At 47.5% G+C, this 21,774-nt stretch overlaps 1 protein-coding gene across 2 annotated transcripts in view; it reads left to right on the forward strand.

The window, feature by feature from the left end:
• The window catches only part of CEP290 (centrosomal protein 290), a 1,500,249-nt gene that overhangs the window by 24,991 nt on the left and 1,453,484 nt on the right, over positions 1-21,774 (forward strand). For both annotated transcript variants that reach the window (XM_078678872.1, XM_078678869.1), the window contains exon 2: positions 21,147-21,272. In XM_078678872.1, the coding sequence (XP_078534998.1) occupies positions 21,171-21,272 (102 nt within the window). In that variant the 5' untranslated portion in view covers positions 21,147-21,170. The remainder of the gene's footprint in view (positions 1-21,146; positions 21,273-21,774) is intronic.

A 21,774-nucleotide genomic window follows, 5' to 3' on the forward strand; every position in this document is an offset into this window, starting at 1 on the left:
AGTCGAATGTAGTGGCGGACTGGAACTCCCGGCATCTCAAGGATTATAGCGATTGTCAGCTCCAGCCCCACATAGTCCAGTGGCTACAGGCGATATGGGGACTTTGCGAGATCAACATGTTTGCATCCAGATTGGATCGTCAAATGACCACATTTTTCAGCTGGAGGCCGGATTCGTTGGCTCTGGTGATGGATGCCTTCTCCCAGGATTGGTCCCTGAATCTGAGTTATGCTTTTCCCCTCCTTCATCCTGATTCCCCGGTTGTTTACGCAGTTAATGTTCCAGAGGGCGGAGGTGATGCTAGTGTAGTGACTCCTATGTGGAAGTCACAGCATTGGTTTCCAATATTATTGGAGGCGAGCTGCTACTCCCCCTTGATGATTCAGTGGTCCTCGGCGATGCTTCAGTGCCCTCATGGAGAGAGGCACCCGTTGGTAATATCGGGGCAGTTGTCCCTGATGGCCTGGAGACTTTCCGGCAACGTTGGCAAATGCCAGGATTTTCGGAACATGCTTCAGCCTTTATCAGCCAAGCTTGGGCCCCCTCCACCAAAAAAAGATATTTTTCAGCCTGGAAGGGATGGGTTCGTTGGTGCGTGAAACAGCACATGGATCCCGTGGGGGCAGACTTACCCTATGTTGTAAATATTTGGTCAAAAAAGGCTTCTGAGGGTCTGGCATATCGTTCTATCAACAATTTCCGGTCGGACATTTTGGCTGGTCTTTCCCAGGCTGAGGGTAAACCACTAGGGATGCATCCATTAGTATGTAAACTATTGAAGGGTATTAGAGTAGCCGATCCTCCCAAACCGAAGTATTCCTCTTTGTGGGACGTCTCTTTGGTTCTTTCCTTATTCAGTCAATGGCTGCACAACAATATGTTAACAAGGAAACAACTTTCATCCAAATTAGCCATGCTGTTATGTCTTTCTGCATGCAGACGTTCTTCTGATGTAAAAGCTCTAGACATTACAGGTAGAGTATTTACTGCTGAAGGAGTTTCTTTTAACATTACTTCCAGCACTAAAACAATGTCACGTAGTGTGGAATATCATGCTTTTCCTGGTAACACGAAACTCTGTGTAGTTCAATGTTTCAAGGCTTACAAAGAATGTACCAGGTATATTCGGCCTGATGGTATGGTGCAATTACTAATTGCCTTGCAAAAACCTTACAAACCTTTTACTGCGGCTACTATAGCCAGGTGGTTAAAATCTGTTATGCAAGAGGCAGGTATTGATACCCAAGTGTTTGGGGCGCACTCTGTTCGGGGCGCCATGGCCTCTAAAACATTTATGTTAGGTTCTACTATTCAGGATATCATGCATTCTGCTGATTGGTCTTATGAGTCTACCTTTTAAACAGTTTTATTATAAACCGGTGGGTGATATTTCCTCTGTAGTATTTGATCAGCGTTAAATTCGCATAATACGAAGCCTATGGTCCTGTAATAGAATACAAAATTAGCTAGCATTCGTGCCAAAAATGTTCTATTAAGGACACGGATGCGAGGATTATCCCACCCGGTTGCATTACAGTAAAGTAATGCTTACCCACCCGTATAATGGAATTTTCTTTTGAAGCAGAAGTTACGGGTTTTCTTGTATTTCCTTCTTTCCAGGCTCCGAGAAGAAGATGGAGTAAGAGTACTTCTGGCTAAAGACGACGTTCCTGTCTGCACCTTGTTTTCTTACATGTTGGAGGATGTTTGTTTGGACTTATATTACTTGTTGGACTTCTCGTTTGAGCAAAGAAAGAGGCTCAAGGACTAGTTATGGTGGCTCTTATAGGGTCATACAGGAAGTGACGTATCACTAAAGCATCATGGGATGTGTAGTTTACAAAACTTTTTGATTGGCTGCTCTGAGTGGGAATAAATAGAAAGAGAAGCATAATCCCCGCCTGTGTCCTTAATAGAATTGAAAATTCTTGGCGCGAGTGCTAGCTAATTTTTTATTCAACGACGATATCATTACTTTGGCACATGAAAGGTCATTTAAATATACGTACAGGAGTTGCCAGCTCCAACATGGAAACAGGCATTTGTGTGATTGGGGAGGGCGGGGGGGGCCACAGAGGCGGCCATGTTGAGGTTGGCATTCTTTAAAGTCACTTTGTTACCCACGGTTGGGGGCTTCTGACGCAGGGCGCTACATGCGTGGAGGTGGGGCACCAGCAGTGGGGCAGGATGGAACAGAGATGTCGGTCAGAAGGTGAAGCAGAACCATAGGGAAGTGGCAATCTCTTGGACCCTTAGCGAGCTATGGAATCCGGAAGTTATGTGGACTTTAAAAAGATTTGTCCCTGGTTTTTTTGCGCTTTGCCGCCTCCTTTCAGCTTTGCTTGCCCGTTACCCGTTACCCGTATGTATTCCTCGAAGGTAGGCTCTGCTATACTTTTTCTCCATAAAGGAGCAATATGTAGTAGTGGTGGGGAAATAAAGAGCTAATTTGAAACCGCTGTGCAACACGGAAGAATAGGAGCTCCGTTTACTCATTTCAGGAACATCATCACTGGCTGTTACCTACACGATTGGCCATCTGGAACAAGCCTCCCCATCTAAAAAAATACCAGTCATCAGACCTCTGAGGCACACTAGATAAGAGTCATTCAGTTCCTTATCTCTCCGGAATATCCCCTCGCCGCCAGAACAATAGAAGCACAGACCCTCATCCATGGGGACATTACACCAAGGAAAGTGACGATATCCCATTACGCCACATTGCCACAAAATATAAGCACTGGAAAAATGATCGTATCATTAAGAAAGACCGGCCCTTAAAACTTGTGTTGGACTTGGCCCGCAGGGCTGGTTCACCCCTGAACTTTTTGCCTTATGTGTGACCCTGTGTCAGTGATTTTTGGGTCTATGCGCACTTTTCCCTGGGTCCCAGAGTGAAAGTGCGTGCGTGTAGCATGGCTGGCCTGCCCTCCCATAGGAATGCATGGGGAATGTGTGTGTCCCTGGTAGTTCCTGATGCGTGGGGAGTGCAGGCTCGAGTTTAGTATGTGTAAACTCGTGAGAGTGAATGCTGCGAGATGGTGTCTGCGGCATGTATGTGTCTAGAAGGGAAGTGCTACTTCTGGACATTGAGATATGTGTGCATGTGCTGTGAGGGTGCAGGAGCGTGATTGGCTGGAGCTGGCTGGCATGCCAGGCTCCAGGAAGTCTAGATGGGTTTGCCCGGTGGTGAGTGGGAGATTAGCATGAGTGATGTGTGGGAGGAGTGTACCTGTGTCCTGGATGGGCTGGGTTTTCCCCACACAATGCTGGCTCCGCCCCCCTGTGGTGTGTCTAACGACCCTAGCCTCCCCAGTGAAAGAAATGGGTGGTTGGGCCATCAAGAGTGCTCCAAAGCCAGCTGTAACTGGTTTTCCCCCCACCCTGCACCTTGAAACAAAGGATTTGTTACTATAAGAAGGGGCTGTGTCCCCTTGGAAAATGTTCTGCTTTTGGATCCTGCCAGAGGGGGCTGTTGCTGCTGCTGGGGCCAGGAGGACCGCCACTTGGGGTGTCTCCCTGCCTGGAGACCCAGTGTGCTGGCTCTGGCCCAGCCTTGCCCCCCCTGCCTGCCTCCAGCCCCTGCTAGAGCCTTGTCCTGTCCTCCAGTGCTGGGGAGCACTGAGGACTCCTTGCCTGCAGCCTGAGAGCGCTGCTCTCTGCCCTTCAGCGCTGGGGAGCGCTGGAATCCCTGCATAGCGCTTGGAAGCGCTTTATTCTGGCCCTAGCGCTGTGAGCGCTGTCTTTTCATCCTGTGGCGCTGGAGAGCGCCTGCCCGTCGTTTCTAGCGCTGCTAGCGCTTTGAGAACACAGCCGGTGCCCACCCGGCATCTGATCGCCCTGTGTGGCGGTTTGACGGCACGGGTGCCACCCCGCTCATTGCCGCTTTGTTTGCCCGTTTTTATTGGATTCACGAGGGAGCCCACTCCTCGGATCCTGGGAAGCCGCCTGCCTGCCTAAGAAGCGAGCCGCCGCGCTGCCCGCGGCGACCCGGAAGTGGTAGGAGGCCCGGCCAATCCCAGCGCGGCCCAGGAAAGGCCGACCGGAAGTCCCGCCTCCTCAGCCGAGCCGGGGAGGGAGAAGCTGCCGGCCGGGTCCCCGAGGCTCCCCGAGTGGAGAGGAGAGCCCCGGGACGAGGGGAAAAGGAGCCCCGCGGCGAGAGTAGCCGCCCTGCAGCCCAGAGCCGGTGAGTGTTGCCAGAAGCGAGGGGAGGGGCGCCGGGACACGTTGTCGGTGTCCGCCCCCCCTGCCCCCCTCAGCAGCGCGACCTCGCGCCCTTGTGTTTAGAGCCAGAGAGGCTCTTAGGGGGCATTTCTCGTCCTGAGTCCCCAGAGGGGGGACTCCACCGAAGCGCCCCCACGTGTTTGAGGGTCCCCTGTGAGGGGCCCTGACGCCCACATCATTGTTGAGGAGCCCGGAGAGGCTCCTGGGGGCCATTTTGTTCGTTGAGCCCAGAGAGGCTCTGGGGGTGCCATTCCCTCGTGTAGGAGCCCAGAGAGGCTCCAGCCCTTTTGCGTGACGAGCCTGAGAGTGGCTCCAGCCTGCATTTGATTTACGAGCCTGAGAGGCTCCAGGCGCTATTTGTTGAGGAGCCCAGAGAGGCTCTGGGGCAGTGGTTCTGGAAAGAAGTGCCTGAGCGAGGCTCAGGGCGCCATTTCTTGTCCAGAAGCCCAGTGAGGCCCCACAGTGCCACAGCAGTGGTTCTTGAGCCCAGAGAGGCTCCAATGTTGCCCTAACCTTCCCTGAACCAGTTGCCCAGCACTTTGTGGGCAACTGCTACGTTTAGGCCCCTGACATTGGGACACAGGGACTGTCACAGGTGGTGACTTATCTAAGTTTTGCGCAATGTTATTGCTACACCTCTGAATGTTAATGCATCATGTGTTTTGTCTTTACACCCCTACAGGTATTGTGACATGTAGGTGGTTGTTTTCTCCCTAGTACAGGTGGTGCTAGTGAGGTCCTGTTACCAGTGATTACTGGTTGGGTGCTCTATTTTTATTTTGTGTGCTACAGTGATTTTTATTTCTACAAGTGCTAAAGTTTTAAAAGTGCTGATACCCCTGACAGTGGTCCAAGTGGCCCTGTCCTGTGCAATATCCCTTGTAAATTCTGCCAGTGCCTGTTGGCACAGTGTAACAAGATGTGTGTTTTATCTGATGTATATTTATTATAATACAAAGGCTATTTTTATATAACCTTGTGTGGAGTTTTCCTTTGTGGTGGGCCTTTGGTTGTTGTTGCTGGGGTGCGTGCGCAAATACTTAACTTACATCGCCTCCAAGTTTAGCCTTGCTGCTCGCGCCACGTTACCTAGAGGGTGAGTAGGGGTTATCTTGGCGTGTAACTCCCTTGCCCTGACTTGGGTGTAGTGGTCTCTGACTGACTTTGGCGAAAGCCCTGGCCAGCCGGGGATCCCATTTCCAACAACTTGTAAACTTCCAGTTTATATAGAAACAGGATTCTGTGGCCTGATTTCCTGAAGAAGACGCTGTCCCAGTGCCGAAACGCGCGTCGGAACTAATTTCAGTCTTGCCACAATATTATCGATTGGATCATATAAAGATACCGCCTTATTTTAAACAGTGATTCAAATGTATTGCACATTGTTTGTCGAAAATTATTTGTTTTGATGCAATTGTTTTAATCTCCTTTATTTTTAATAAAATAGATCTTTTTTTAATACAGTTCCTGCTTGCTTGACAATGTATTTCTATAACCATTTAAATGATAAAACCAATCATTGATATACAACAACTTAGACTGTCTAGGAAGATATCTACATAGGGGAAATAAAGAGCTGCCATTGCTTGCTTCCTTGCAGTGTGCATGGGTACCTTGGGCACATGGCCTGTGCTAGAAGTAATCGCTGCTATTTCCATGGCAGATCAGCTGCTATGAGTATAGGCAGCATGGCACTGCACCAAAACTCGAGGAACACTCACACACTGCATGTGTCTGTTTCGTAGATCGATTCTGCAGAGTCGCATCTACGATTACATGGAACCCAGAACCGCGAAGCCTGGTGAAAGAATTCTCGGAATCCAGTGCTTTAAAGTGGGCGGCAATTAAGTCCCTGCACTTTAATTTCAAAGGCACTTATCAGCATGGGTGACTTTTTTTTTTAATGGTAGCATACTGGTACTTCTCAATAGCAAACAGGCACTCTGGAATAGTAAGAACTTACTTTCTATTATTTTATTTCAAGCACTGTCCGGATCCGATACGTTTATTAAGAACTTACCTAAAATTGCAATGCAACATGTAAGGTGCTAATACTACTGAGAGCAAGTCTTTTTCGCCTTAACATACACAATCTGTAGTGGTGTGGAGGATTGTTTGAAACGTGGATTTATCAATTTACATTCAAGTACTTGCAGGATTACAGGTTGGGGTTATTAACATGCAAGCAGGTTACATTTTCTTTTGACGTCATGATCATTTTACTTGGCTCCATGCATGTGTTTCACTAAAATGCTAGGTATAGCAGAAGGGATATCATACACCATTTGACCTGAATAACATCACATGTGTGACATCACACAACCTTTGACCCTGAATTTGCCAACAAGGTCATGTCACATGACCTTAAGCCTTATAACATCACAATATCTGATTTCAGCTTGCTGCATTTATTAATTTAGACTGAAACTGTACGCTGTTGGATTAATTTCATATATATCAATATAGGTCAGACTCGCTGCTTTAGGTGGAATGAAAAAGGGTCTCTAAAAGGGGCGTGGCCAAGGAAGTGTTACTAGCAATTTCTTCAAAGAGGCCTGGGCTATTTATTTAATGGCATGGCTTAAACATGTAAACTGAAAGCCTGTGCTTCACACAGCATGACCACGTAACCAGCTATTGGGTGCCTCTCTGTCAGTTTTTAGGTCCAGCATTCGAGACCTCTTGTATATACTTTAGCATATTCTTATATGTGTATTTACTTTGTGGGCTCTGGACATCAGCCCTAGGACTTGACTGCTTCCGCTTAGGGACTTTTTTTCTGTTCAACTTCCTCTATTTAACTGTCTTGATAGAAAACGACCAGTAGAGGTCAGTAAAACACCAGAATTGCTTTCTGCTGAGGGACTTTCTTGTTTTTACTTTTCTGGCAACTGTCTCTATTTAACTTTCTTGATAGAAAACGACCAGCAGAGGTCAGTAAAATGCCAGAATCACTTTAGCATTCTCTAGATTCCAGTCCATAGAAATTGCCCTCCACGAGCACCCGAAGACCATATTTTTTTTCAAATCTTGTATTTTCAGTGATGTGACCACAGATGTCCCTGATTTTATATTAAAAATAGAGCTTTAGACCATAACATTTCCCGCTGAAAGACAATATTTCTGTCCATGTGTTCCCATACCTGGCATGCCATGCAGTTTGGTGCTTACTTTCCCTCTATGTTAAAGAACAGTAGATGTTTCAGCACCCAGGCTAATGTGCTGCATAGCTAAATACATATAAAGTCGACCGATTGCATTACAAATGCATGTTTGCTATTGCATCTAACCTATAATACAACAGACAAGCCTAAAACAAGCCACATCTGTTAGTTTTGCCAGTAGTTATTAGCACTGTCAAATACATGAATCATACCACTTATCTAATGTCCAACTCTTGGTAAACCTATTAATCCTCTTACGGTTACTACATCATTATTGTGATCATGTGCAGCTCAAACCTGTAGAAGTGACATTGTTGAGTTTTCTTGCTTCCTTTGATCACCTTGATATAAGCAATAGATCTGACAGATTTTGTTAGGCTGTCCGTTACCAGCGATCCTTTTCTGATGAGCCTTTTACTCTTGTTGAAAATAGCCCTCTTCTATGGTTCTGACTACCTCATGGTATCTTAGTTCTTTGATAATTGTTCCCGGACTACTACTTATTTGTGTGAATCAGAAATCCATCATAAGTTCTACACATGTGACATTTGTTGGTTCTCTAACTGACAGACCATCGGAGGATCTTGCAAACACAACGCCCATAATTCAAAGAAACACATAGTGCACCATCATGGTATGCTTAGCTGTGACACACATACACAACATTCACAACTGAGACACACCAACATGGTATAATAGCTCACTTGCAATAAAATAACATACTAGTTTCATTTGCACCTTGATTCCCCTCCATACCCCATTTTTCTTTTCTCTCCCCCCATTGTGCACTGTATTGCACTGTTTAGTGCTGATATGCTCTTATCTCAAACTGTGTTCACATTGTATGACTGTTTCAATCAACAATGCAAGCGTGCACATTTCTGGCAAATTAACATTATATATTTATATTTAAAACTGTGACATACCTACATATCATGCACATCTCTGGCACACTAACATGACATGTATATATATATTTTTTAAACCATTTTATTGGTTTGTTTTTTTACATTAAAAGATCATAACATGTTATTATACATCAGTTGTCCATACATAGCACTATGAGAGATTAGTACAAGCTAGAATGGCTGTAAGCTGCTAATAAGAAAGATCCCTGGAATATTGTAGTGTGACCTTTTTCGCACCAAATGGGTTGTTCTTCCTGTAATTTGTCCGATTTGTGTAACTGCCAGTGTAATCAACTGGTTAGTAACTTGGGAATGAACATGGGTAAATGGTTGGGGATGGTAATGTGATTGGGCGGACAAATGTTTGGTTCTTGTGACTATGTTGTGGGACTTACAGGGTCGGTTTTGGTGTGGGACTGGGGTGTATGTTCATTTGTTGTGTGTGGGGGACTCTGCAGTGCCGGGGGTTCTCTGGGGGCTTTAATAGGGGGGGGGCCTAGTCAGGTTCTCCTGTGGGAGCTGGTAGTGCCGGGTGTGGTTGGATTTCTTCTGTTGGTTGTTGGAAGTGCTGAAGAAGTGTGGCCCATTCTGTGGAAATGCAGAGCCGGTGCACTCTCAGTACTTCGTGCCGGATTGTATGTTCCTCTGCTGTGCCCATTTACTAACCACACCTATCCAGGCTGCTATTGGGGGCCCTGCTTGAGCCTGACCGTGAATAGTGATCCCTCGCTTTGCTAGTAGGATAGCCAGCGACTCAAGTTGCGTCTGGAGCTTGCACTGTTTCTGACTTTGGAACACCCCTAGCGGGCAGCCACGTGCCAATGTAATTGTTAGAACTGGGGGTCTCTAGTTGTCTGAGGTAGGTACCTTAGCCCTAATAGGGACCCTTGCTTCTAAGTCAGGGAAAGGAAGGACACCTTCTCAGATAGCCCCTACTGACCGCCTTGGTAGCATGACACGAGCAGCCAGGCTTGTCTCCAAGGCAAATATGTAAAGTATTTGCAACCACACTCTCAGTAACCCAGTGATGACACCACAAATGGACTCCAAACAAGTTTAATGAAAAACAATTATATGTTTATAAAAAAAAAAAGATGTACGATGTCCCACACAATAAAAATTCAACATATGCATATTTGTAATATTTCACCTTGCCGGTTATTGGGCCAGCAAGGTTCTTCCAGTGTTATTGAGAAATTCTCGATGATCCAATGCAGTCCTAATGCAATGCTATGCAGTTCGTAATGCAAGAATCAGGCACTTCTTAATGTAAAAATAATGCGGTTCGTAATGCCAAAATAATGCAATTCGTAATGCAACAATCAAGCAGTTCGTGAAGCAAAAATAATGCAATTCGTAATGCAAAAATAATGCAATTTGTAATGCAACAATCCGGTAGTTCGTAATGCAAAAATAATGTACTCCGGCATCAATCGCGGTGCTCTGGACGGTCTCTATGCCACTCTTTATGCCACTCTTACTGACTGACTTAATGCCAAACTTAGCCCCCAACACTGTTATGATGGAAAACAAAGTGTAGCTCCACACTCTGGCCCCGGTACTGCCACTCCTTGGCAGGTACGGGCCGCGCGCTCACGTTTCAAAGATGGAAAAAGCAAGAGCGTTTCTCTCGAAGCCCACACCCCGCCCCAGGCGGCCACACACACACACACACACGCGCTCGCTGAGCGCTACCTGGTGATGGTTCGTGGTCTTTCTTTGGCAAAGGCAGGCTCGGGCCTGAGGTGGGGAATTCCCACAGCTCCTCTGGGGATGCTGGTCCGGGCCGATGGCAATGACGATTGCAGCACTTCTCGTCATGCTGTCGATCAAAGCAGAGAACAAGACTGCTCCTTGACACACAGTCACGGGGTAATTTCTCATGAAGGTCTCAGGCTGCAACAGGGCACACACCCCGTCGCTGAGACTCACTTCAGCTCCGGGTGCTCACAATCACAAGACAATCCTTACGAAGGTCTCAGGCTGCACAAAGCACATACACACAGCGTTGCTGAGACTCACTTGGACTCCGGGTGTACACGATCACAGGACAATCCTCACGATGGTCTCAGGCTGCACGAAGCACACGCACACAGCGTCGCTGAGACACACTTGGAAACATTTATGTTCCTGAGTTTCCACAACAGGGAGCCAGCTCTCCTCGAGACCTTAGGGACAAGTTACTTCAGGCACAGCACACAACAAAGTCCTTCAAGCAGGGGAACAGAGCACACAGCAAAGTCCCTTAGCCTTTCCTTTGTTAAATCAGCAAACTGCAGGCCAGGCCCCAGAACACACAGCAAGGGCCAGTCCTTCTCTTCAGCTGTTCTTCCTTGGCAGAGGTTCCTCTTGACCACAAAGTTGTTTGCAATCTATTTCAGTGTTGATCAGTCCAAAGTCCAGGGGTTTCAGCTCTCATAGTTATACCCCTAAATGTCTTTGAAGTCTTTGTGTTCAGGGGTGCACTGACCCCTGTCCAAACCAGTTCTGGGTGTCTCCCTGCTAGTGATACCTTCTTCTTTTGATTACTGGGGGTTTGGATCCTCAATCACTCAGCAGGAGATCGAGCTATTGTTTTATGGCAGCAGCCCAGGCCTCTTCACCTCCACGGGCTACTCCTCCCCCCTACACTCCAGATGCTGGTCAGCCTGTGGCTGTCTCCTATTCCTCCCCTGGGTCAAGACATTTACCAGACCCTATCACATTCAAATCCAGACAATCAATCCACAACCAGGCAGAGACACACAGAATTGTTAGAACAAAGAAACCAGCCACTTCTAAAAGCGTGGTTTCTAAACACACAATTCAAAAACCACCTTCACAAAAAGATGTTATTAAATTGTGAGTTCAGGTACACTAAACTTCCCCTCTTCATCTTAAGCCTATGGGAAGATAGGCTGGAAACATATTACACAGCCTTCCCCATTTTGTCCTATGGGCAAGATGGCCTTGCAACAGTGAAAAACGAATTTGGCAGTTTTTCCCTGTCAGGACATGGTACACACATTAGTACATGTCCTACCTTTGCTACCGTTCACATACACCGCACCCTGCCCATGGGGGGGTACCTTGGGCATACCATAGGGGTGTCTGATGTGCATAAAAAGGGAAGGGTAAGGCCTGGCAAGTGTGTGCACTTGTCAGGACATCAAGGCACTTTAACAAACCGCGCGCAGGCACTGCAGTGACAGGTGTGAGTTCTCTCTTTAGGGCTACCTGTGTGGGTGGCACAATTTGTGCTGCAGGCCCACTAGTAGCATTTGCATTACCAGCCCTGGCACACATAGTGCAATTTACAGGTACTTTACTAGTAAGGCAAACATACCAATCATGGACAACCAATTACCATTACACTTACACGGGGAGCAGTTGCACTTTGATACTGATTAGCAGTGCCAAAGTGCCCAAAGCATCTAAGCTAGTCAAACGCAATCCATCACAGCATCAAAAATAGAGGAGGTAGAGGCAACAAGTTTGGGGTAATCGCGCCAAGAAATGCCCAGTCTAACAGTCACATAATACTCAATGTTGGAGGACCCCCAGGGAAGCACGGAACTTCCCAAGGTGAGTAGCCAGGGACCCCAAGGCACCCAGGTGCAGAGTGGTTACACCGGGTCAGACGTCCATAGGATAACACAGGGTAAGTTGCTGTTAGATTGTTACTGTTCTAGGACTCTTCCCAAAGGACCACCAAGGAACCACTTGGATCAAGGAATGATGCTAGCCATCTTGCATATGATACAGCTGCTATTACTACTCTAATTTTATTAGTAGCTCAGATTAATGTCTTGAACTTAAGTAGCTCTTATTAGTGAAAAGGTTGTAGACCCCTGGTCTAGAGAGAGAAGAGGAATATGTAGATTGGTGAAATGAATTTGTGGTTCATGTTCATTGTGTTTCTGTTGGGCATGGTGCCACTGTACCAGCTGCACAAATGTAATGTCTGGTCCGTTAAGTGTAACTCCAAATGACCGATAAAGAGAGAGGTCTGTTGTTGTTGCGTATTCCCAAAAGCAGGTTGATGGTTCTGGCGTTAGTAAACAATAGCCATGAAAGCGCATAATTTTTATTTTAACATGGAGCTAGGGTCAAAATGTATATTCTGGTATGGGCGGTGTTTGGCATCCCCTAGTGCATGTTAAGACATTGTTTTTCTTTTTTTTAAAGTAAACTGAATCATTATAGGTTTTATGCTTCTATGAGTTCCTATTGTCCTGGTATCATTGCACTTGTTGGTCGAAAAGAAAGTAAGCTCTTGGAAGTGCTGTGTTCAAAGTTTAGGGAAGAAAGATGTGGTTTTGAGGTGCTTAGAAGAGCAGGGATGTTGTGTTGTTGTTTGCGATGAACAACTTTGTCTGTTTGCCTATGCTGAACTTGTCCCAGTGTAATTTTCATACATCAGGACATTTTCAGCATCGCTGCATTGTTGTCTGCTTTCATTCTTAGCAGCAACATACAGGTGGGGAGGAGGCTTTTTAAATTTATTTTCACCCCCAGCTGCGCAAAAGATAAAGGCCAAAGCTCTGGGGCCATTAGGCCTCCTTTTCTTCCAGTCTGATCCTGGCTGGGTATGGTCTGGATGCTCACACTTAGTTGCAAACGGAAAGGAGGGGAAAGAAAGGCTCACAGCTTGTTATCACTTAACAGGTGCTTCAGAGAGGCATGCTTTTGACTTTATTCAGTCCCTGTATATAAGACAAATACATGCACTGTAAGAATATCAGATGTGTTGGTCTATCCCAGTATTTGCACAAATAACAATGCAAATACCACTATTTTTTTCCTGTTATAGCACTACTCAGACCACTACAGGGTGTCAGAGCGCTTTACATAACACACATATTATACATTGACAATAAATCATGTAAGTATGTAAATCAGTGTACAAGATGTTTGTTGCATAAAATCTGAGGGTTACAAGGTCCAGGAGTCGTATGTCCTTGGTAGATCACTGTGCTGTATTAGAAGAATTACTTTTTTTAAAACTGCTAGTAACAAAAGGTTCTCTATGTTAAAAGCATTAACCCATTAACCAATCCAATCCAAAAATTCTTTATTTCGGTCATAAGACCATAAAAGATGCAATAAAATACAATACATATATTAAAAACAATGTTAATACATACAAAAAGTCTCTTCTCGACCAGCGAGGAGTAGGAGATACAGACAGTACCATGGTTCAGAGGGCTATTTTCTTCCTGATTATCCATGCTGCCATTAAAAATTTGGATATGGCAAACACAACATGACCCAGAGTACTAGTTTTCATAACTCTGTATGCCTGTACGCACTTCCTGAACCCCAGGTTTCTGCACAGCGGTGCTATCCAGTATTTTCTGGGTCTATAATATGCAGGGCATACGAACATGATATGTAAGTCATCTTCCTCATGGGTGTTGCAGCATGGACACAACTTATCACCCCCTTTGGTCCATTTGCAGGTGAAGGTTTTAGTAGGGAGTGTGCCAAACCTCCATTGCACAAACAATTTCCTCGCCAGTACAGGAAAAATAAAATCCATAAAAGGTTCAAAAACATAAGAATTTTTGGATTCCATAAAACGCGTAGTGAGGGTGCCGCTATTGTGAGCATTAACCATGAGTGCCAGGCTCTTCTCCTTATACAGTTGGGTCAAGGCTTTGCGTGAAATCCTTTGGCAACCTCGAGTTGGCTCGTCCCACAGTTCTGATAAGTTCATACTAAACAATTCATCCTTTACGAAAGCAAGCCAGGGGATTTTGCTCTTACAATTCAGGCTCATGACATGGATTAGGTCCTGTCTGTAATGATGTAATTCGTCAGTGGACCAGAGTCGATGCCAGAACTTCACTGGCTTTGACACAAGCTCTTCAGCAATGGAGGGAAGACCCATGTCTAATCTTAGTGGCAGAAGTGGCGTACCTTGCGGAAGACCAAGTAGGCGCCTTAAAAAACTGTTTTCTACTCCTGCCAAGTCTTTCCCTGCTTTATGCCCCCATAACTCACTGCCGTACATGGCTGCTGCCTTAGCCTGAGTCCTATATGTTTCAAGGGCCGGGCTTAACGGCTTGAAAGTGGAAGTATTTACCACCTTCAAGATAGCTCCCGATAGCTGGGATAATTTGACCCTTGATCTGGCTATCTGGCAGTCCCATGAAAGGTTTTCCTGGAGTGTTACCCCCAGATATATGAAGGTGGAGACCCTCTCGAGGCTAAAGGTTCCCAAGGTGGGGTTAGGTCTGGCTTTATTGGGAGGGTTAAAAATCATGAACTTGGTCTTCTCTGTGTTCACCTCCAACCCGTGTTGGCGACAGAAAAGACCAAATCCGTTCACGATTCTCTGGATCCCCATAGGAGATTTGGAAAGCAGGAGGGTATCATCAGCAAACATGATTGCCGGAACCCTCCTGCCTGCCAGAAGTGGGGCATCATTGTCCTTAACGTTATCTAGGTGTGCTATAACGCTATTAATAAAAAGACAAAAGAGTGTCGGTGCCAGGACACAGCCCTGCCTGACTCCTCGGCGGACTGGGAACCTGGACGAAAGCTTACCATCCCTCCCACACCTCACCTGAGCGTAGTTATTCTCATGCAGCCTGGTTATGATGCTGAGTAATTGAGGGGGTACTCCTAACTTTTCCAAAACCTCCCACAATTTACTACGCGGGACTAGGTCAAAGGCTGACCTCAGATCCACGACGACCATGTACAGCCTCCCCCCCTCTAACGTCACCGTCTTCCAGTAGAGGAGGACGAGGCGGAAGATCTGGTCCATGGTCGACGTGTTCTTCCTGAAGCCAGCCTGCAGGGGGCTCATAATGTCGTTGTCCTCCACCCAGTCCAGCAAATGATTGAGAATAAGGCGCGCAAGAAGCTCTTGGGGTACATCTATCAGGCTAATCGGCCTGTAGTTGGCTGGGAGCAGAGGAGACCCCTTCTTATGGATCGGTACAATCTCTGCCCCAGCCAAGAGCCGGGGACCGGCATACCTCCTAAGATGGCATTAAAAAGAATAAGGAGGTACGGGCCCCAGATGTCTGGGTGGTGCCTAAAAAGATCCCCCGGTAGCCTGTCCAGCCCCGGCGCCTTCCCCAGCGCTAAACGCTCCAGAGCAATCATCACTTCTCCTAGAGAGAATTCCAGGGCCGTGTCCGAGGTGCTTGTGGGCACCACCACCACCCCATCTGGCCATAGAGGAGTGTCTTGGTAAAGTGCCCCAAAATGAGCCTCCCACAGCAAGGGGGCGATGTTAGGTTCAATTGCTGTTTTAAGTTCCCCCCTCCCATTATTGACCAGGGCCCAGAATTTTCTCGAATCTCTGGCTTTTAGAGCTTCAGACAAGTCATGCCAGTGATTCCAGTCCCACTCTGCCCTTGCATTGGCCATTGCTGCTTTGTACTCCCTTCTAAGGTCACGAACCTTACCCTTATTTGACCCCTCCTTGATTGTGGCAATTAGCTCAGATTTAATTGCCCTACAAGAGGAGGTGTACAAAGTGGGGGCACAAGTCTTTTTCCTTCGAGTGGGTACCACCGGATAAAACACCTCTCCAAGTGCCTTTACTAATTCCTGGTGAATGCTCGCTAATTTCTCGTTAAAGACCAGGGATCTTGGTTCATTTATAAGCGCATCCACCTCCCTAAATCTGGGAAGTGCCAAGCCGTAAAGCTTATTAATTGCATCCTCTGTGCTCAGAACCTTTGCCCATTTAACCCGTCGCCTGTTTGTGGTGAGGAGCATATCCCCCTGGTCCTCTCCACCGGGATTAGCGGGCGAGCCTGCTAGGGGCAGTGGATGCTGGATGTCTAAACGAAGAGCATTATGGTCGCTATCCGACCTTTGTAACACCCTAAAATCTAGGACTTTTGGCCACAGTGTAATATCTAGCATTATATAATCCAACCTCGACTCATGGCCCTTTCTATTGAAAGTACAAACTGAGGGGGTATCGGAAGAAGTACGACCATTACATGCCCTCAGTGCAAAGTTCAAGGTGAGGGACATGAGTTGTATTGCTAGTGGGGACCAGGCTTTAGGGTGGGGCGAGGACGAGGGTGGGACCCCCCAATAATCGTCCTCAGCAGTAAGGGCACCCTCCTTTAGTCCTTGTAGGGTTTCGAAGTGAATATTAAAGTCCCCTCCCAGGACTATCTTATGGTCACCTGACAATTGACCTAGGAAGGAGGAGAGCTCATTTAAGGTAGGGGATTCATTTGACGCGGCTACTGGACGCGAGTAAACGTTAACAATGGCCCAAGATATTTTACCAGGCCACGTAAGCAACACACACTGAATGTCCTGCGAAAACGTGTGCATCTTTTCCGCCTGGCACCCAATGTGACTCGCTATCCAGATTGCCAGCCCTCCGGATGGCCTCCCCCTCCACTTTGCTGTGATTTCAAAAATTTCGAACCCTGTTCTAGTTTGTGGTTCCCTCGCCCATGTCTCCTGAAAAAGGAGGATGTCACTAGCACTCACCAGGAGATCCCACTCCGGGGTACCTTCCTTATTAACGATCCCCGCCACATTCCAGGAGAGAATTCTCAACCCTGGACCTTGTGGTGATGATCCTGGCCCTCCAATGGAAAGTAGAGCAATAGCTGTGGGAGGGTCAAAGTCTTGCAGGCCAGTAGTAGTTGCCGGAGTGATAGGTGATACAGCCACCTCCGGTACTTGCAAACTGCAGCCAATCCGAGTACTGAATAATGGCCCTTCTTGAACCGTAAAGCCTTCCGGGGTACCCCTTCGTTCTTTGGCAGTATCCTGTGGCTCATAATCCGTTGCAGGTACAACACTCACTCCCCCCTGCTTAAAACCCCACAAACTGGCTTCCCCAGACTCAGAGGGGTATCCCCCTTTTGTGGTCAGTCCACCTGATCAAGGCAGGAGAATCTATTATGGTGGGTGAAATTGGCAGGAGCGGGAGGTATAAAATGCTTGGGCCTGTAACGTGAGCCATCTACAGCAAAGCCTACTCTAGTCCACCCCTGCTCCCTCTCCACCACCGTGTTACAAGCATTTGGATAGAAGTGCGAGAGAGGCACTAGTTCAATGGTGGACTTATCAGGCCTAACAAGCCAATTACAGATATAGGTGGCAACCTGTGGGCTTTTAAAACTAACAATAATACAATCCCCCGCCCTGTCCTTTGGGGTAAAGCCAATCCATGGAATCCTCCTAACCATCAGCACCTCACCTTTCAAGTTAGGAGGGAGAGGCCTGTTGATATTGAGCCAGCTTATTACCTTGTTTCGTAAAGAGTCCTGCGGCTCCCTTGTATCACCGGTAAGCTCAGGCACTCCCACCATAATTGCTGTATAGGGTACTGCTTCGGGGGGCAAATTGACCACCCTGCGCCTAGCATGGGGGCTAGTAATGAGGCCAGTAGACCCGTTGGCAGAGTTCTCATCTCTGGTTGGTTGTGACGATGCAAGTTGCTTGGATCTCCTGGGGGCAGGAACAGGAGGCCTTGATGTTTGGAATGGCAGTGGGTGCCTTTGTGGGGCTAAAGCACCGTTTTTGCTATGCAAGGCCCCAGACTGGCCTGGTATCACATTGGAGGCCTGGGAGGTCGTTCCAGAAATCGGGGGTCTATTCCCAGTCGACTCCCGGGGAGCTCTTGGAGAAATTGGAGCATTTAGGCCCTGCCCAGGATTGTTCAATTTGTGAATGCTTTCTATGGCCAGCAATCTAGCCTCTATGGCATCCAGTTTAGCAGACAGGGGGTTCAGCAAGTTCTTAAAAATGTCTGTAAGTGAACTGATAAGCGTGTCTGTGATGCTTGAAGGTGCCCCACCAAATATAAATGGGCCTGAATGCACTGGTAAGGCCGTAGCTAAAGGAGGGCCCGAATAGTCCGACCTAGACCCTGGGGAAATAACCTCAGGGGGGGCTGAGATGTCTGTACTGCCATCCAGATTTTGCTTGATTATGTCGACTTTGGCCCTCTTTGCCCTTTTTAATTTCCTCGTCCGTTTCCTTTTCGGTGGTTGTTCCATTCCACTACTTGCAGGATCTGTAAGAAGTACAGCCTGGCCCACTTCCTGCGACTCAGTTTCCGTGCAATTCACATTTGAGGAGGGAACAGCGATCCCAGATGGCCGTGGTGAGTCTCTATCCCTCTGAGAGTTAGATGGAGTTCTTAATTGCTGCAGGACGGACTCAATAGTCTGGTCGATACTGTCCAAGAGTGACAGATGGGTAGCGTTCACAGGTAATGGGGTACTAACATCAATTAAAGAGTCCGTGGAGTCCAATGACACATTTTCAGGGCCCATCTCGAGAAGATTATCCAGTACTGGCGGGCATTTGTTGGCTAGTGCACTCGCTTTCGGGAACATTTTTTCCAGAGTACTGGAACATTGTAGTACAGTTTTACTCCTGGAGACCCTAGTTGCCATTTCCAGGTCGGTACCAAGAGGCCGTGAAAGCAGGACGTCAGGGGGGTGGCCCGGTCCGGTCTCTGCCGGCCTCTAACGGCCTAGAACGGCCCGCCCTTTGCCCGGGCTTAGCCCCGCGCTTCGGCCCGCGTGCGTCCCGCGTGCGCGTAAATGGGCGGGGCTAAATAGGGAGGAAGGGGGGAGGGCGGGAAGAGTCGCAGGTGCGCTGCTGAACTGAGCGCTACTCCTGCTGGGACTCGCAGTCCTGCCCTCGCAGTCCACACAGCCCCTTACAGTCCAGGGGGTCCAAATCGCCAACAACGCTTGTGTCCGCTTTCTCCCGCCTTCAGGGAAACTCCTAGCAGACTCTGTCACTCACCGGCTACGAGCGGCTCCCGCGGAGCGGGGGCCGCGAGCAGTCTTTAAACAGCAGGAGGAGGGAGGAAGGGGGAGGGCGGGAAGAGTCGCAGGTGCGCTGCTGACCTGAGCGCTACTCCTGCTGGGACTCGCAGTCCCGCCCTCGCAGTCCACACAGCCCCTTACAGTCCAGGGGGTCCAAATCGCCAACAACGCTTGTGTCCGCTTTCTCCCGCCTTCAGGGAAACTCCTAGCAGACGCTGTCACTCACCGGCTACGAGCGGGCAGTCTTTAAACAGCAGGAGGAGGGAGGAAGGGGGAGGGCGGGAAGAGTCGCAGGTGCGCTGCTGACCTGAGCGCTACTCCTGCTGGGACTCGCAGTCCCGCCCTCGCAGTCCACACAGCCCCTTACAGTCCAGGGGGTCCAAATCGCCAACAACGCTTGTGTCCGCTTTCTCCCGCCTTCAGGGAAACTCCTAGCAGACTCTGTCACTCACCGGCTACGAGCGGCACCCGCGGAGCGGGGGCAGCGAGCAGTCTTTAAACAGCAGGAGGAGGGAGGAAGGGGAAGGGCGGGAAGAGTCGCAGGTGCGCTGCTGACCTGAGCGCTACTCCTGCTGGGACTCGCAGTCCCGCCCTCGCAGTCCACACAGCCCCTTACAGTCCAGGGGGTCCAAATCGCCAACAACGCTTGTGTCCGCTTTCTCCTGCCTTCAGGGAAACTCCTAGCAGACTCTGTCACTCACCTATCTAGCAAAAATAAAAATCTGGCATCCTCATATTACATGATGTGCTATTTAAGGGTTGTGTTACAGCCTAGAACACAGAGCATAAGAGGACCACCAGGGCTCCATGGGGAGAGTAATCTGCATTCCTCTTTCCTATAAAAGCTCTCACTATGAAGTCAGTGAAAGCAAAATAAATACCTCCGAAGACACAGCTTTACATTTGAACTCTATCTTTGAATCCACAGCAAATGTGACCAGATAAGAACAAGATTTAATGGTCTGTTTATAGAAAGCAAGATTTTTGAAGACTACAGTAAACATGGTTTGGGCAACGGGAGGGACAAACTCATGTTGGACACCCTAAAGCAAATAAAGTCAGTAAGTAGAAAGCCAGAAAATGTGAGTTACAAATCACAAAGCCAATGGTAAACAATGGGCGGAATGTATTCCTAAGTAAGCCTGGGCGTAGCACAAAAGAAACCCCACCGCCCTACAGAGCTCCGCAAGCGGCAGAGTACATTCGATAAATGCCGTTCACAGTGATTTTCAGCGCCGGGTGCTAGTCCGCACTGTGCAATCATTGTGAACGGAACCATGCACAGCGCAAGCGTGCGCTGCTTCCTTTCTGCCGCTCAAGACAATTTATTTACTCGAGCGCCAGCTTTCTCAACGCAAATAGATGGTTTCTAAATGCGAGCGGTCGCAAGCATACGCGACCAATCGCAATGAGAAATCTGACCGCCCGTGTTGAGAAATCTCGCCCGGAGGATGATTTTCCATGCTCGTGCTCGCCAACTTTACGTTGACAATTGCAAACGAGGAACAATCGGGCCCAGAGGTGAATTTTCCTTGCTCGCGCTCACCAACTTGACGTTGACGAACGTGAGTGAGGAAAAAACTCTGCTCCGCAATGCAGAGTGGAGTTTTTCTGAACTCTGTGAGATCCACGTAACGCGTAGTGCCGAAAACTCCGCGAGCGGAGCGGTGTTCACCACCCAGACTTATTCCTAAGTCAGCCTTCTAAATGCCCCCAAAATATCTTTAGCAAACCATAAATCTGCGCTGTCTGGGTGGATGCTACCTAAAAAATGGCTTACCCACAGCTGATGCATGAGTTTGGATTGTGGGGTGAAATATCCTAGGAAAAGGCTGTATTTGATGCATGACGTGCAGGTCACTGAGGTGAATGTTTGTTTCTGCTCTATTTTACAGCTCACATTTCTCCTGCCTTCCTTTTACTCTGCCTAATAGTGCAAATGTTTTATAAAGTAACATACATGTCTCCACAAGAACATTCAAGGACGGTTAAAATGTGTTTATTTTAATTTTTTTAATCATGTGGTTATATAAATAGGTATTTTTGTTTCAGATGATAACCATTTTGTTTTCTTTGTTTTTATCTTTTAGGTTGTGTTTTTACAAAGTGAAAAAATGCCACCCAATTTAGATTGGGGTAAGCTGATGAAAGTTGACCCAGATGCCCTCCCCAGCCAGGAGGAAGAGGCAGACAGCCTTGTTGACTCATTATCCAAGGTATCTCATTTTCTATGGATATCCTGATTTTGCTTCAGTACAGTAACCTATCTATATGCATTATGTTTGTCTTATAAAAGGTTTTCCTTATTTAAGTACTATTGACTAAAAGGGTTGATGTCTAGAGGTGCCCAAGTTATTAGATTGCTAGTGGTTGTCAAAGATGTTCTAGCCAGAGGGATCGTACTTATAATAGGCTGATCAGGAATCATCATGTACTGTTGGCTTTCAACTGATTGGACTTGCTTCAATGTGAAATAGATATTTTCTACTTTGTTGAGAAAGAACTTGGCAAGGTCATCACATTGTGATTCAGCGAGATCAGGAGATTTAGGCAGGCACTTTGCGCCTGATAGTTCTTTTACAAGTTTGAATATTATTTTGGCACTGTTTTGAGCTTCAGTAATAGTGGATGTCTCTTGCTCAGCTTGCGCAGCTTTTCAAAGTGCATAATAGTTTATTTTTGCCAATGTATAGGCTTATGTAGTATCTGGGGCATAGT

The sequence above is a fragment of the Lissotriton helveticus genome, chromosome 1_1 (genome assembly GCF_964261635.1).
Source record: "Lissotriton helveticus chromosome 1_1, aLisHel1.1, whole genome shotgun sequence".
NCBI lineage: Eukaryota > Metazoa > Chordata > Amphibia > Caudata > Salamandridae > Lissotriton > Lissotriton helveticus.